Below are 16,507 nucleotides of genomic sequence, written 5' to 3'. Positions count from 1 at the left end.
TCCTCGCCGCTCACCATTTAAACTGCTTCAGGAAGATGTTGAGGCTTAGGCTCTTCTTGGAGTCCAGAAAAGTGATCTGGAAAACACCCCTCGCTCATCAGGCTGGTACCCGGAGGGTGGGCACAGAGCCCCCCCCCAATCTGAGCCTGGCCCCTTCCCCACCTCCTTGGGCTCCTTCCTGGTCTGGGCCACTGCTGGCTCCTTGGGCTTGGCCACGGGGAAGGAGAATAGCCGCTCGATGCTGGAGAAGTCGGGCTCCACCACCTCGGCGCCCGGGCTGCTCAGCGAGGACCACATGGAGCTGCGTTCTGTGGATGAGGTGCCCCCGTGAGGTGCCCCCTCGCGCCTGCCTGGGGGGCCGAGGTGCAGGTGGGCCCCACAAAGGAAGCCCTCCAGCTGCTGTCACGCTGGGTGCATGCATGTGGGTGCATGCACGCATATGTCCAAGCTGGCCGGCGACCTGGCCTCTAGCCGGCCCTGCCCTTGACCTCAGCATCAGCACCCCAGCCCCCAAGGCGACGAGCACCCAGGAGCCCGGGCAGTGCAGGGGCAGTAGCATCAGAGACACACACCAGCCTGCAGGGGTGTGTGCAGGGGGAGAGGGCCCTCAGAGGTGACCTCTGACCTGCCCTCGTGCTGCCCCCGACTACACAGGAGCTGAGCTCAGAGCAGGGATGGCCTGCCCTAGACACACACAGGGGGCCCATGCATGGGGGGCCAGGCCCAGGTGTGAGCACACATGCTCCACGTACCACCTGCCACTGTCCCCAGCAGGGCCCAACCCTGCCCCCAGGGGGAGCCACCTGCGGGGACCTGGGGGTCCTCACCCCTCGCCACGTTGGATGGCAGCTTCTGCCAGTTCAGCTTCTTCATGCGCAGTGTGGGCGGGTTCACCCGCCGGTGGCTTGGGACCCAGGCGGAGCCCAGGCCGTGATCCACCTGAGCCACGATGACCTCCTCCACGCCATCCACTACAGTGGGGCCGGAGGTGCCAGGTAGGGGTGGGGGTGGGGGTGGGCACCCCATGCCAGGCAGTGGTGGGGGTGGGGGCGGTAGGGTCCCACTAGAGTCAGGCAGTGGGGGTGGTGGAGGGGGTAGAGGACACATGGTTGAGCCTGGCAGGGGGGGTGGTGGGGGTGGTGGAGGGGGTGAGGGGAACACGGCCTGGCCTGGCAGGGGGGGTGGTGGGGGTGGTGGAGGGGGTGAGGGGAACACAGCCTGGCCTGGCGAGGGGGGTGGTAGGGGTGGTGGGGGAGGAGGGGGCCCAGCGGTGGAGCTGGGGAGGGGGGGTGCAAGCGGGAGGGGGGTGGGCGCTGGCTGCTCCAGGGCTGTGGGCTGTGGAGCCATCACGGCGCTGGTGCTCTGGGCACTGACAGCGTGCAGGCTAGTGAGGGCCTCCGCTGGCTGCTGGTCCTCCATCCCCGCCTTTGCGGCACCAGTGTTTTGCGGGGAGCTGCCCCTCTGACTCAGGCCTAGGTCAGCCTGGACGCTCTTGTGGGCCTTGTCCAGGGAGCTTGGGCGGGGCCGCCCCTTGACGGACAGGAGCCGCTGGACCATCTCCTCCAGCGTGCATTCCTGGGCTGTGGGGGGGCATCCAGGGTCAGGGCAGAGGGCCAGACGAGGCAGGCAGGGCATGCATTAGGGGCCAAGGATGGGCACCCTCCCCCCACGGTCTAAGACCGCAGTGTCTGCCCACCAGGCCGAGGTCAAGGAGGAGGATGTGGGCCGGGTGCCCCTCCCCTGCCCCCGTCCCGCCCACTCACCATCACTGGCCAGGAGCACAGCCCGGTTCACCAGGCTCTCCAGAGCCTCCCAGAGCAGCTGGCTAGAGCGGAGGGTGGGCTCCAGGTGCAGGAGGCCCTGCAGCACGGAGAGCAGGTGTGCGGACGCAGGGGAGCAGCTCACCTGGGTGGGGCCAATGAGGAGTGGCTGTCAGCAGCCATCCCCTCCCTGGGGCGGGCTGACTACCCCTGGCCTCAGTTTGCCAGGAGCGTCCACCCATCACCACTCTGTGCCTCAAAGGGGCCCTGAGTCAGGGCACCCTGACCACCACACAGGTGACATCTGGGGCCGGCTCACTCTCTGTGTTGGGGGCTGCCCTGTGCACTGTGGGACCGTTTAGCAGCATCCCGATCTCCACTCACTTGAAGCCAATAGCACCCCTGCCCAGTTGTGACAATCTCAAATGTCTCCAGATGTTCCCAGATGCCCCCTGGGGACACTTGCCCAGGCTGAGAGCCACCGGCTTCAGTGAAGGACAGGAGGTCCCAGCCAGGGAGCGTCTGAACCGGACTGAACTTGGCCTCCTGGCCTCTCACTGGTCCCAAAGCCCCCCTTAGTCCACCTGATGGTGGCCACTCTGCTGGAGACCAGGACAGCACAGCCACCTCCGGGCAGCCCTGGCCTTTGGAATCCTGTCCTCCTGTGTCTTGGGGCCCTGGCTCTGTCCCGGGGATAGCCCAGACCAGCCCCCCGTCTGCCCAGTCAGGCTCTTCCTCTTTCCAGCCCCTTGACCCCTTGCTGCTCCCCAAGTCTGGCTCCAGATCTGGCCCCACTACCCTGTTCATGGGGAGTCTGACCAAGGCAGGGAAGGTGGCTATTTCTGGCCCCAGACCTCAGGTCACAGCCCACACGGGCCCTCCTCCCAGAGAGAGTCCCTGGAGGGGCTCTCCCACCTTCAGCCCACCTTGTGGAACAGGGAGGCAAAGACCTCCTGGTGGCTGTTCATGTCGATGCCGCCGCAGACACGTAGCAGCTCCTCCTCGTCCTCGGCCTTGGCCTCCTCGAAGGCCTCGAGCTGGATCAGCAGGTCGGCGTCTTCCAGATCTCTGAGGTGGGAGGGCCCCGGGCAGGCTGAGCCTGCTGCTCCCACCAGCCTCCCCCTACCCTGGACAGATGCGCAGACAAGCCTGAGCTGGGCCTGTGGCTGGCATGTGGCCACCGCAGCCAGGGGGCAGCCATGGTCTGTCGGGGCGGGCCTCTCTGGTCAGGGGTGGCGGGCTCACAGGTCTGAGCCTGGCGCCGTACTGGGCTGCCCACGGGTCAGAGGGCAGCTCTACGTCCCTTGGGAAGGGAAAGAGCAAGCTCTCACACTTGCAGAGAGAGATGAGGAGAACGCGCTGGAGGTGGCACAGGATAGGGGGGAAGGCCCTCCTCGGGTGCTGGGAGGGCAGCACTAAGATCACACCAGAGGCGGTCCTCCACCAGGAGGGACAAGGCTTCTGGTCTGAGCAGCAGCAGCTTGGGCGTTCACTGGGCCCAGGACCTGCCAGTCATCTCAGCCTGGCCAATGAGCTGTGCCCTCAGCAGCAGGGCGGGCCCCTCAGCACCTAGCTGACCTTCACCTGAGGCCAGTTCAGCACCAGTCCCTCCAGCCTCAGCTCCTCCTCCTGGCACCCCGCCTCCACCAAGCTGACTTCCCTGGGGGTGGTCATGATGAGGCCTGGGACGGGGCTTCTGAGCTACATGGGTACCAGGTACTCAATAAAATTTGAATTCAGATAAACAACGAATGATTTCTAGCCTAAGTATGTTCCACACAATAGCTGGGATATACTTACACAACAAAAATGACCTCTTGTCTACCTACGACCTGATTTAACTGGCTGTCCCGGAGTGTACCTGGCAACCCTAGTTTCTAGAGGCAGCTGCCAAGCCCCTGGGCAGAGAAATTCTGCAGAGCAGCCTGTCCTGCAGTGCTAGGGATGGCCAGCTGGGTCCTCATTGGGACCTGGCCCTAGAGGGGATGACCCCTCAGGGCTACTCCTAGAGCACCTCCCTGCCCATATGGAGGGGCTGCTCCAGCGGGACCCAGGGGGAAGGGCGCCGGGCTCTGGGGAGTCCAGGCAAGTGGGGACTCACCGCAGCCGCGTCAGAATGTCCAGCAGCTGCAGCCCTGGGAAGGGACAGACGGGGTCAGTGGGCCTCGGAGGCTGCTCTGGCCAAGCCCCCCGGGTCACCTGCACCTTCTGACGCCTTCCCCTCCGCCCTCTCCCCGGGCTCAGCCCCACCACCCGGAGCACCCGGCCGTGGAGTAGGACGGAAACTCTGCCATTCCCACGGGACACAGGGACACGAGGCTCCAGAGGGCACACAGCGGTGCTCGTTAAGTGGTCACTGCTGGAACTGGGGGTCAGGCTGCCTGCCTCCCTCCACTGCCCCGTCAGCCTTGCACGGAGCCCTCCAGGGCTAAGGCCCAGGGTCCTGAAGGCCCCAAGGCCACCGAAGGGAGCAGGTGGGGGCAAGAGGCTTCCCAGGCCCGCAACAGACCCTTCCTCTGGGGCTCTGGGGGGTCAGGGGTGCAGGGCACTTCCCGGGAGGGGGCAGTGCGGGCCGGGCCGGCCGAGGGGACTCTGCAGCAGAGGCCCGGGGCGTGGTTACCGATGAACTCGCTGCGCAGCTGGGTGCGGGTGCGGAGGTCCTCGGGGCCCAGGATGATGGCGTTAATCACGCTGAGCAGAGTGACCACGTACGGCACGTTGCTGCTGTCGGAGAGCTCACTCATGATGACGCTGAAGCGGTACTGGCGGCTGCACACCGTCTGCGGGGAGGCCGGGGTCAGGGTGCAACCCACGCTCCACCCAGGCGCCGGCCACCCCGCCGCTCACCTTGTAGTGGTCCAGGGCGTCCAGAGCCAGGGTGTGGCCCTCAGGCGAGTAGATGCACAGGGCGGCCAGCAGCTCAAACACCTGCTTCTTGACCATCACGTTGGATGTGTCCAGAGCTGCCGAGGGCCAGGGGTGTCTCAGCGGGGCCCAGCGTTCCCAGAACGGGGCTCTCCTCCTCCCCGTCAGCCCTTCTCCCACCCGTGCCTGCCTGCGGCCTCAACTCCCACACTCGAGCTGGGAAAGTGGGCAGACACCAGGCGGCGCTGTGCACTGGCCACGGCCCACATCAGGACCTGGCCCCTCCAGGGCCCCTGACCCACCTCTGGACCACAGGGGCAGACCCTACACTGAAGGGCTTGGAGGCAGGGGCAGCCCAGTCACCCCGGGTCTGCTCGGGCTGGCCGTTAGTTCTGAGAGGGGTCCCCGCTGGCTCTGGGCCCTCGGCCCACATCGGCACATCTCCCTGGGCTGAGCCCACGTTTCCACCAAACTTGGCAGCAACTGTGTTTATGACAGACAGCTACAATGCCTCCCTGTCCCCAGGAACCCCTGCCTCCCACCTCATTCCCTGAGCTGGGAAAGTTCTGGGGTGTCCCTTGGCTGGCCCTGCTGAGAGCAAGTCACAAAGGACTCTACAGAGGGGCTCAGCCAGGCCTGGGCTGGGCAGGAATGAGGCGGCCTCTGGCTCACTCACCCCTGCAGGCACTCGCCCACCCCCATGAACCAGCCTGCCCATCACTGCCCACCCCTAGAGCCCCAAGTATCAGTGGGACTGGTCGCTGCCAGGGAGCAGCACAGCCTGGTGGGCAAGGGACACACAGTGACCACTGTCCACCAAGGGCCACCTGGGGTCTCTCTTGAGGGTTGAGGACCAACTCTGGGTGCAGCCTGGGGAGACTTCCTGGAGGGGGTGACCGTGAACCAGAACTTAAAGGGTGAGCAGAACTCTGCAGGCACACAAATGTAGAGAACAGCCCGAGCAGGAGGTGGAGGTCAGGGCCAGCAGCTCGGGAAGGAGTAGCCCCCAGATGGCCGGAGCAGGGGACAGGGTGCTAGTGGGGAGGGTGGAGGAGGCTGTCAGCAGGGTTGGGCTGGACTAGAAGGGCTGGGGCTTGAAGCCAGGCAGAGTGTGAGCACGGCCAGTCAGGTGGACTTGTGTTTTTGACCCAGGTGACTCCAGCTGACATGACGGGGACGGGGGCCTATAGAGAGGGACCTGGAGACCGGGTAGGGGGCAGGGCCAGAACCAGCACAGGGCTGGGTGGAAAGGCAGAGCAAAGTCACAGAACAGAGGGGACAACTAGGTGCAGCTGGTGCAGACCACCGGCTCCAAGGTGACCTGGAGGTCACAGACTTGGGGCTGATGGTGGTGCTTTCCACCATCATCCACTGGAAACTGGTTCCTCCTCCAAGAAGCCCTCCTTGCCTGCCTGGCGAGTTCTCTCCTCCTGTGCCCCCAGCCCTCCCACGGCCTTTCTCGGCCTGGAGCCTCCTGCTGAGTTACTCAGGTCCGTCCAGCTGCCCGTGGCTCACCCAGGGAGAGCTGGCGCACGTAGGCCTGGTTGCTGAGGATGTACTGGATGCCCTGCTGCGAGTTCATGACGGCACGCACGCAGCTGATGCAGGTGAGCTGCAGCAGGGCGTCGGAGATGCGGGCCACACCGCGGCCGGACAGGCGCGCCAGGGCCTCGAGCAGCAGGTCCAGGCCGCTCTGCTCGAGGAACTGCACCATCCAGCCGCCGTCGCTGCTCTCCAGGCGCTTGCGCAGGCCAGAGTAGTTGACCACGGAGGGCATCTGGAGCAGCCGGATGCACAGCTCGGGGTCGGCGTTCTCCAGGTTGGCCTCGGTGGGGTCCGCATCCTGCGGCCCCAGCTTCTCCTTGAGCGCCGCCCACTTGCGCTGCGCCCCCTCCTTCACCGACATCTTGCCGAACTGCAGGGACAGAGGGGACGGAGCGTCAGCCCGGAGCCCGGCCCCAGGGATGGAGGGGACCCACGGCCGAACAGAGGCAGTGTCCTTCCTCTGCCTCAGTTTCTCCACCTGCCAAACACGTGCTTCCCGATGACCCCCAGGCCTGCCGGGAGGACACGCTGTGCTGGTAAACCCTCGTCCTACCCGGGCTGCCACTGCCCATGGCTTCCCCCGTGCCGGGCGCTCTTCATACCCGCCCCTGACTGCATCGCCATAGCAACCAAGGAGGCAGCAGCACCAAGGACCTCGAGGCGGCTACACTGGCAGGAACACCACTGACCCAGTGGTGATGATGCAACAAAAACAGCGTCTCTGAGGCTTCCTGATCTTGCGCCCAGGGCACTTCCCCGCCCAGTGCACAGGGTCGGATAGGGACAATAGGGTGAGGGCGATTCCAGAGCCCGGGAATTTCCAGGCTGCTCACAGCATCAGGAGTGTGGCTGGGGAAGGGGGCTGACCTGAGGGTCATGCCTGATGTCTGCCTAATTCGAGCAAGACCAGGGCCCTGTGCGGGAGCAGCCTTGCCAGGCCCCCACGTCTGTGGGCCTCCGTTTGTCAGTCTGCGTGCAGGCGGAGGACCGGGAGTCCCCCAGGCCCTCGGCATGTGGAGATTTACCTGGATTCAGCTGCGACAGGCGTGACCACCACCCAGAATATCCCCCCAACACGCTCCTTTCCCCAAAACAGAAGAGCAGGATAGGTGGGCTGGGCCTGTGTCATCGGCACACCCACTGAGCCCCCCTCCCTGGGGCCCTCGGCCATGGCACTGTCCCCAACTACAGCCCCTGGGGACTGGCCTCAAAGGTCGGGCAGCCCAGGCTCTCCTGAGACCATGTATGGCTCGGCTCTTATATTTAGCGTCTGAGAAGAGCAGCGTGGAGCCGCTGGGAAGGAGGCTTGAGGGGCAGGGCATGGTGATACCACTGCACCTCATGCCCAGGGCCTGTCCCCAGCACTGCCCACCCCTGACCCTCAGCCCCCCACCACCCAAGGCAGGCACTGAATACCGTCCCCCTTTACAGGAGAGCAAACAAGGGTGACACCCAGAGAAGCCAGGGCAAAAGCCCACAGCCCCAGAGCTGGAAATGGCAGAGCCAAGCGAGACTGGACCCCAGAGGGTGGCCTGGAGCCCGTGAGACGCTGGACATCCAGCTCGGCTTCACTCTAAGGCTGCCGGGCCTGGTAAGTTGGAGGAGGTCCCCAGGGGCCATCCGAGTCACGCAGGAGACAGAGGCCGAGTGGGGATGAGAGCCCAGGTGCCTGTCCCCGGCTTGGCTCTGGGTCCTCAGTGCTCGCTGTGGTCACTCCCGGAGGCCCTGTTCCCACTCTGCCTGGGTGAGAGTCTTGGATGTGCTCCCTCCCCGGAGCTCCCAGAGTCCACCCCCTAGCCTGCCGGGAGCACAGAGAACAGCCTGGGTTGCCTCCTCTGCCTGCAGTGGATCCTCACCAGGAGTCCGACCCCCACCCAGCCCCTCATCCTCCTGTTTGGTCAACTGCCCTGCAGGGCTGGGGGGTCCTCCTGGGAGGCAGCCTGCTTGAGGCGAACAGAGGCTCCGCCCTGCATGAGCACCCAGCTCTGGCCCTCCCTAGCAGACTTTGGTCAAGTAACTTGTCCAGCCTGAGCCTTGGGGTCCTCACCTGGACCTCTGGCATCAGCCTGCTGGGAGCATGCTGAGAGGCAGTGGGTGTGGGGGCTGTCAGGGTGTTCATCAGCCCTCCCTGGGGGGCCCCACAGCCTGGGTCCTGCACTGGCCTGGTCAGTGGAGAGCCTGGAACCCTCCCCAGGACCCCATGGCTTCCCCTACCCTCCCAGAACTGGCCCTCTCAGCCCCCCACCGTCCACTCACCCAGATGCGCAAGACCTTCCGGCCGCCTCTGCCCACCCATTCCAGGCCCTGTCTTGGGCTGCCCCTCACGCTCTCCTGGCTTCTCATCCCTGCTGCCCGCTGAGCTGCCCGCTGCCCGCAGCTCCTCGGTGGCAGGGGAGGGGGCCGCTCCCACCACCACAAAGAGCAGGCAGACGGGCTCTGCACACTCTGCTGCCCACCTGGGTGCTGCCGCTAGAAGAGGCGCCCAGAACTGACCCTCCCCTCCCAGCCCCGCCTCCGCTGGCCTGAGTCCCTGTTCTTGGCACAGGCCAAGTGGACGGAGCATGAACTCTCTCAGGCTGCCTCCAGCATCTCAAGTCTTGTCTCCAGCCAACAGCCCCAGGGGTCCCTAGACGCAGACAAACAAGCCCTTAGAGATGACAGCCAGGGTTGCCCAGCATGGCCCAGTCCTCCCTGTGCATCCCCAGTCCCTGGGGGGGGGGTCACTCCCCCTAAAGACCCCACCTACAGGGTGCCTGTGGTCTGTGGGGTGGGACCACAGCAGGAGGTGACCGGTCCCGTCAGCCCGCGTCCACGAAGGATCCTATGCTGTGTGCCCCAGCGCCACGCTCTCGGGCTGAGCTGCACAAGCTGGCCGTGCCCCAGCAGTGCTGTGCAGGGCAGCAGGTGTGTGCAGGGCTCAGCTGGCTGTGGTCCAGTGTGGACGGGGCATCCAGCCAGGACAGCAAGCTCAGCTGGGGTGAGGTAGGGGCTGCTGTTCTCCCTCTGTGATGCCAACCCCATCAGGTCCTGGGCTGGGGACGCCTCTTTAGAAATGTTTCAACTGCTTCTTGGGATGAGAGACTGAACACACAAATGGACAGTGGCCAGACCGCACATGAACACAGAGCCCTGACCACAACCTGCAGCCATAGCCCAGGACCTACCGACCCCTCACTGCGGGGACAGCCGGGGCAGCGGCCTGCTCTCTGTGCTCAGACCTGCAGGGAGTCAGACCTCTGTCTCCAGAGACAGCCCAGGGAGTGAAACCACCACCCCGTACGGTGGCACCAAACCTCCGGGCCTTGATCAGTAACTGACGCTTCCCTAATGTTTGTCCCCACTTCCAGCTTAGGACTGATGGGAGAAAGCCAAATGCGCTCCCCAAGCAATCATGGGACACCCCGCTTCCCCAGACCCTCATCAGGTGTCCCCGAGTCCCCCCTTTCCTGTAAAGAAGCTTTCTATGCATAGAAAACATTTTAACATGAACATATATATTACGTGATATGTATTACATGTACACGTTATAGACGCGTATATGAATATATTATACGCACATAGTAACAATTAACACACCTACATGTAACAACACTAGAAAGGCTCCCACGCTCCCTCCTGCCCCTAGTCTCTGCCAAGCCAGGTGCTGATGACTCCCTGGCTGCAGCAGCTCCGAATAATCGGCCTTTGCTTGTTCCCATCTGGGTGGTGGTTGAATATTTCTGCAGGAAGCATGGGAGGGAATCACGTGTTTACTGCTCTGGGTAGCACGGGGAACGTCCCTTTCTGAGGACATGGGACCCACGTTGGAGGCAGCATACTGGAAGGCAGGCGGGAGCCTCATTCCTGGGCTTACTGGCTGTGTGCCCCCGGGGAGGTGACTCTGCCCCTCTGTTCGCCATCTGTAAAGTGACAGCACACGTCTCAGAGGGCTGCAGTGGGGGTCCCCGTGGATAAACTGGACCTGGTGTGCAGAGTGGGTGCTCAGGAACGCCCACGGCTGCTGTAATCCTGTCCACGGACGCCTGGCCCTCCGCCCTTGCCCAGCTCTGCCCAGCCCGTGGGCTGAGTGTCCCGCCCGCAGCCAGGCCTGGCGCCACCTGGCGGGATTGCAGGGACCTTCCCAGGCTCAGTACTGCCCGCCCCTGGGGTGGGGGCATGGCCAGCGTGACCTGGGCGAGGCCTGCGCAGGAATCTGCACTTGTAGACTTTTTTTTTCAGCAGCACCACTGGCTGAAGAAGAGCAAGATTATCTGGGGCTGCCAGAGTCCAACCACCCTGCAGCTCAGGCCAGACCCTGTCCCTCAGGCAGCTGAAGGGTCAGGGGTGCTTCAGAAACCCCGGGTGACCCCCAGGCAGTCCACCCCTCCTCCGGCACCAGTGGAAGACCCCGAGGCTCTGACATTAGTGGGATGTCACCCATGGTTCTTCGGGGTTCACTTTTTTCTATCTATAACATGGGGTTTCCCCTGGCACGGAGACATGCCTCTCGCAGACTGGGATCCCTGAGGGGAGGGTCTCCCTCGGGGCTTTCCTGGGGTCCACCCACTGATGTGGTTGTCCTGCTCACGGGCACTCACCCAGCCCACACAGGGGCTGCCTCGAGGACCTGGAGGCGGTGGGGACACTGGTCCAGTGGGCTGCTTGGCACCTTCTCGGACACCCATCGGCCTTCCCGCCGGCACCTGGCCAGCCTGGCATGGTGATGCCAGCACCTCCACCTGGGTGCCCACACGCCCGGGCAGCTGTGCTGACTTGTGGGAAGCCGCCGCCCCTGCCTGGCAGTCATCTGTCAATCTAAGTGTGTGTGTGTGTGGGGGGGGCAGCTTTGACCCTGCCCCCCACAGACCTCAGAGACCAGCTACCCAGGCCCAGCTGTGCAGATGGAGAAACTGGGCCAGAGACAGCAAGCCTCTCGGGGTGGACACCGGGCACCAAGCTGTGTCCTGGGCACAGCTGCTGGGCGGCCCTGCACGGCCCTTCGGCTTGGAGCAGTGTGGCGGGGTGGGGAGCCTGGGCTCGGGCTAGAGCTTGGCGCCCGTGCGGAGGTGGTGTTGCCTCCTGTTCCTCGACCCCTGCAGGGGCAGGTGGAGGGGCTCTGGGGGCCCAGGGGTGGGGCACAGGTTAGGGAAGGTGTGCGCACCTGTGAGGAGGGAGGCCACCTGGATTGGGAAGGCAGCCCCAGGGGGCCCCGGCAGCATCAGCACGGGGGCTGGGGTGCTTCTGGGCCCAGAGCCAGCGAGGGTGGGGGCAGGGTGCCAAGAGTGAGCGTGCCTCCACGGGGTGGGTGGGTGAGATGGCAGGAGCGGGATTCCGGAACCCGGAGGCAGGGGCTGCCTCACTGTATTTTTAGCTCCTCCAAGAAACCAAATTTTTCCACTGCCTGGCAGCCCTCGGATTGCATTCCTGGCAGCTCCCTGGAGCTCAGGGGCAGCGCAGGCCCTGCGGGGTGGGGGAGGCCCTGGAGCTGAGACTGCTCTTCTGTGATCCCCCATTACCTCCCTTCCAGAATCTCGGCTCCTTCTGAGGCTCCAGTGCATGTGTCGTCTTCCTCCCCAGGCCTCGAGCCCTCGATGGACCTCGACGGACCTGTGTGGGTCACCTACTGTGGGCTCCTCCCAAGTAGGGGGTCCAGGGCACAGCAGGCCTCAGGGGAGGAGGCAGAACTGAGTGTCCCCCACTGCCTGCCCACAGGCACGGAGTGCACAGGACCTCGGGTGGGCAGTGTCCTCACTGTCCCCAGGGCTGTCTCAGGTCCAAGCAGCACCCCAGCCTGCTGCCACCTGCAGTCGCAGGACGCAGGGTGAGGCCCCTGCCGCCCCAGCTCTCCCCCGAACTCCCTGATGCGTGGGCAGGGGCCAGCCGGGCTGCTAGGCGTCCAGTGGCAGGACAGAGGGGCCTGCTGGGAGGAGGGGGGGCACCAAGGCATTTACAGCAGTGTCAAATCAAAAAACAGGTGAGAGGCAGGATACCGAGTCACACTGTGTGGGATTTCAACCTCATAAGATGTGACGTGTCACAGAGGACACATGCCCCATACTAACAGAAGTTAGTGAATGTTGTCATTTTCATGAGAAAGAGAGCAAAATGAGTGAAGAAGGACCAACAGCATCTCATGGAGGGAGGCTGGGCCCAGAGCAGCAGCCCCAGCTCAGGTTGCCAGGGAGGCAAGGGCAGCGCTGGGGGCCAGGCTGCTCCGAGCAAAGTGTTGGGAGAGGCCCTGACAGTGGAGACTGGCCGGGGTCTGGGCTGGCCAGCGCCGAGAGCTGGGACACCACTGGTCAGGGAGCCAGGCTCGGCCTACTGTGTTCTCAGAATGTGGGGGTAGGTCGGATGACATCAGAAATGCAGTGCCCAGGCCTGGCACGACTGCATCCTCCGCAGACCCACCCCCCTGGGTTAGGAATAGAAGCCGGTGGAAGCCACAGAGAGGGCGGCCCTGGCTGGGGGGACAGACTCACAAACAGGAAACGCCTGCCGGAGGGGTGGCGGTGCTGTCCCTGCCACGAGCTGACTGGAAGGAGGGTTGGCAGTGCAGCCCTGAGCCCCTGAGCCGGGCTCTGTGCGCATCTGGGTTCCCGGGAACAGGCTGGGAGGGGTGTGGGGCCCCCTCCCCCAGTGGACTGGCTGGCTCGGCGAGGGGAGGACAGGAAGGGTGTAGGCACCCACACCAGGAAGCCAGGCTTTCGCTTCCACCTGCACTGAGGGCTCAAAGGGACAGGATCTGCCCTCGGCTCCCAGTCACTGGAGGGGCCCACCTCTGGGCCTCGGTCTCCCAGCCGCACAAAGAGCAGGGCCAGTGGGGAGTTCCTGGAGGGCCTGGCCACCTCCGACGTTCTCAGGGCTTGGGACCAGAGTCTGGCGGCCCGAGGCCGGGAGGGGCTGCCCGCCTGCCCCAGCACATGGGAGCGCCCCAGGGGACTGAGGACGAGAGCGGCCACCTCCGCCTTCTGTGGCTGGGTCAGTTCTGACTGTGAACGCTTGAGGGGTGCGACGTGTACAGACTGTGGTTAGGGGGTGAGGGAGGACGAGGAACTCGGCAGGTCTCGCAGGTGGCAGGGTGACGTTTGCACCTGGCGCTGCATTACCGCAGGCCCCGGGGCCTGGCCACAGCTTCCACACGCCAGCTCCACTGGGCTGCCTGAAGACCTCAGGCTGGCCGCCGGAATCCCCTCTGCCTGGGTTCTCTCCTCCCAGACCTGATGCAATTCAGAGATGCCTCCTCGAGGAGGCCCCATGTCCTTCCCCTGTCCCCTGCTGCCCTCAGGAAAGGCCTCTCCCAGCCTGGGAGGATGCTTGGGGCCCAAGGAGGGGAAAGGGTGGCCAGAGACAGGCTCTGGCTTCAGGCCCTGATTGCTGCGTGTTTGTCTAGGCCTTGGGTGTCGGGGCAGGACATGAAAGCTGCCCACTGCCTGTCCAGGCGGTCCCCACCCCCTGCCCAGATCGCATGGCCCAGCTCGAGGCTGCCTGCCCAGAGCAGGGAGAACAAAGCCGCAGATTGAGGGTGGAGGAGGGGCCCCAGCTTGCACAACCCGGCACTACCAGGGGCTGCAGCCCGGGCCTGGAGGGCAGGGGACAACTCAGGTTCTGGGTGGGACCAGGCTCCGCAGCTTACCGGCCGTGTCCCTTGGACAAGATACAGGACCACCGCCCCCTGATTCCCATCCTCAAATGGGGATGAGCATGTCAACACATGCCTGCCGACACATCTGCAAAGCAGGGCCCATAACTGCCGGAAAGCGCCGCACCTCCCGTCCACCCGTCCACTACGCTGCCGTCTCCTTATGCCAGGGCTGACATCGAGCTGGGATGCACCGTGTGCCTCCCCAGCCCCTGTTCAGCGTCCCTGGGCCACCTGGCCCCAGACAGCCAGCGCCAGGAACCCGGCCCGACTGGGCGAGCCAGATCCTCAGCGTCCGGTGCAAGATGCTGTGTGGCATTCCCTGCTGGGCGCCGAGGGGGCCGGGCCCGTTCGGATTTGGTTTTCTCATCTGTAAAATGGCCAGGGTGTTCTCCAAGGACCCTGGGTTGGCTGAGCCAGTACCATCTACACGGCCACCAGGCTGGCCTGGCCCACAAGGCCCCTCCAGGGCTGCTCCCCAACCTCCTCTCAAAGGTGACCACCTGGGTCCCATCTCTGGCCTTTGTCTTGGCTGTCCCTCCCATTGCTCTGCCACCGCCTGCAGGCAGCCCCCTCACTCCTTTGCCTCCACCTCCATGGCCTGGCCCAGCACCCGGGGGCGGGGGTGAAGCCTGGAAGCACCAAGTGGGGGCTCCAGAGGCCCCACAAGTGGGCAAGATCCAATCTGGGCACCCGGGGCTCCCGTTCTCAGGCCACTCCAGTCCGTGCACGTGAGGAGGCAGAGCTGGGGGGGACAGGCAGGGGCCCCTCCCCACCCCAGGCCGGGTGAAGAGCAGACGTCTGCCTCTCTGCTGCTGTGCGCGGGCGGCAGCACCGAGCTGTACTTGGAGCAGAAACGGGGACACGGGGACACGGATGGCGGGGGAGGCAGGCTGCACACTGAGGCCACATCCCAGGGCCCGAGAGGACCTGGGACCAGGCACAGACGGGGGGACTGAGGCTCTCTCACACAGCTGGCCAGGGTCCACGCCGGCATCCATGCCCACCTCCCCAGCACTCAGCAAGGGCCACAAGGGAGCTCAGGGGCAGAGGGACCCCTGCCCCACCAGCTGAGTCGGCCGAGACTCCGTGTATGTAGGTGCAGGGGGTGGGCATGCTGGGCACGGCGAGAGGCTGGGCTGGCCTCTGCCCACAGCAGCCGAGTGGGGGCTCGGAGGCAATAAAGACAAACCACCACCCGGGGCTGTGCGTGCAGGTGGACCTGGGGCACGGTCCCCCCTCCTCCCTGACCCAGCCCTTGTCCTGGCTGCTCTGTCCTTAGATAGCTCTGGGAGAGGGACCTCTGCGTCAGTCATCCCACCTGGCTCTGATCCCCCCACGCCCTGCCAGGAGGGCCCACTGCCGATGGACCAGTGGCTCAAGGGGCAGGGGTCCAGGGCAGCCATCTGTCTGCCTGGGCTGCTCAGAAGCCACACAGGTGGGCGCCTCGAGCGTGGCCTGGCACCTGCCCCCTCCCCTGTTTGGAGGCCGGGGTTGGGCGGGGTGGGCTACCTGGCCAAGACAAAGTTCTACTCCCAGAGCGGCCGTGCCAGGACCCTGAGGCTGCCGCACCCCCGTGCTTGCTGCTCCTGTGGAGACTGCGGTGGTGACGAAGGGCAGGGGGACAGTGTGGGCCTCCAGGCACTCCTCTGGGGCTGGCCAGTTCTCATCTGACCCCCGGGAAGCACCTTCTATGTGGCAAGCGTGGTGCCAGTGCGGCGGGCTCCCTGCTCCGGCCCCTGGGAACAGCGAGGTGGGCACAGAGGCCGACACAGTGGGGGCTTTATAAACACCTCCAGCCAGAACAGCAGCACTGATTCTTAACCCGACCACCTCGTGCCTCAGTTTCCCCATCTGTGAAGCCGACGATAATTGCAGTACCCACACCTCACCGCGTGGGCCTAAGGGTTGGAGACCGTGTGGTGAGATGTGGCAGCCTGGTTCATTCATTCTGTCACTCATTCAGCACACAGACCCTGTGCAGGGCACTGGGGATGCCACCGTGGAGAGTCCAGGCTCGGGAAGCACCTGGCAGAGAGGGGCCCTGAACAGCTCCCCACCCCAGTGTCATATTGAATCACACCTTGGGAAGGTGCTGTGAGAGAGGACCAGCAGCAACAGCCCCTCCTGGGAGGAGAGGCCCATCCTGCCCAGCTCGGGAGGCGGCTGGCAGTCACCAGGGAGGTCTCCCCCTGTGCTGGGCAGGTGGGACAGACCCCACACTGCCTCAGGACCGAGGCTGTCCGGTGTTCAGAGGTGGGCTGGGCAGGACCCTCCTTACTAGGGTGAGACTGGCCGGGGTCGGGGCCTCCCTAATAGGAGGCCACATGCTCGGACCCTGCTCTCATACCTCCAGTAATGGGGAGCTCACCCTCTCCCACGCACTCCTGCCTTCATAATGGGTTGAAACTAGCTTCCTCATCTCGGACATCTGGGGTCCCCTAGGGACAGCCCTGCAGAGACTGGCTCCTGGACTCAACCTCCCAGCCCTCCTGGCCTGTCTCCCCTAGACACACTCCCGTCCACTGTCCTGAAACAGAGGTGGGCATGCCTTCCCCAATCCACTGTGTCCACTGGGCCATGAACCATGCAACTATTAGACACCTGCTGTGTGCAAGCCTGCAGTGGAGGAAGGGGCCAGGTAGCAGAGTCAGGCCTTGTCCCTCAGACCAGGGGCAACTTGGCTCCTGGTCCTTCTCTGGGTACCCTCAAAAGCCAG

At 64.6% G+C, this 16,507-nt stretch overlaps 1 protein-coding gene across 4 annotated transcripts in view; it reads right to left on the bottom strand.

Annotated features, from left to right (window-relative positions):
- INF2 (inverted formin 2) overlaps window positions 1-16,507 on the bottom strand; it is a 30,203-nt gene that overhangs the window by 10,638 nt on the left and 3,058 nt on the right. For all 4 annotated transcript variants that reach the window (XM_058567849.1, XM_058567850.1, XM_058567848.1 and 1 more), the window contains exons 2-10: window positions 6,141-6,540; window positions 4,608-4,723; window positions 4,381-4,540; window positions 3,862-3,895; window positions 2,687-2,828; window positions 1,764-1,905; window positions 828-1,580; window positions 163-308; window positions 15-76 (exon numbers count right to left, since the gene is read on the bottom strand). In XM_058567849.1, the coding sequence (XP_058423832.1) occupies window positions 15-76; window positions 163-308; window positions 828-1,580; window positions 1,764-1,905; window positions 2,687-2,828; window positions 3,862-3,895; window positions 4,381-4,540; window positions 4,608-4,723; window positions 6,141-6,531 (1,946 nt within the window). In that variant the 5' untranslated portion in view covers window positions 6,532-6,540. The remainder of the gene's footprint in view (window positions 1-14; window positions 77-162; window positions 309-827; window positions 1,581-1,763; window positions 1,906-2,686; window positions 2,829-3,861; window positions 3,896-4,380; window positions 4,541-4,607; window positions 4,724-6,140; window positions 6,541-16,507) is intronic.

Source organism: Diceros bicornis, chromosome 24 (genome assembly GCF_020826845.1).
Source record: "Diceros bicornis minor isolate mBicDic1 chromosome 24, mDicBic1.mat.cur, whole genome shotgun sequence".
Taxonomy (NCBI): domain Eukaryota; kingdom Metazoa; phylum Chordata; class Mammalia; order Perissodactyla; family Rhinocerotidae; genus Diceros; species Diceros bicornis.
This window is presented reverse-complemented; position numbering and strand designations above follow the sequence as displayed.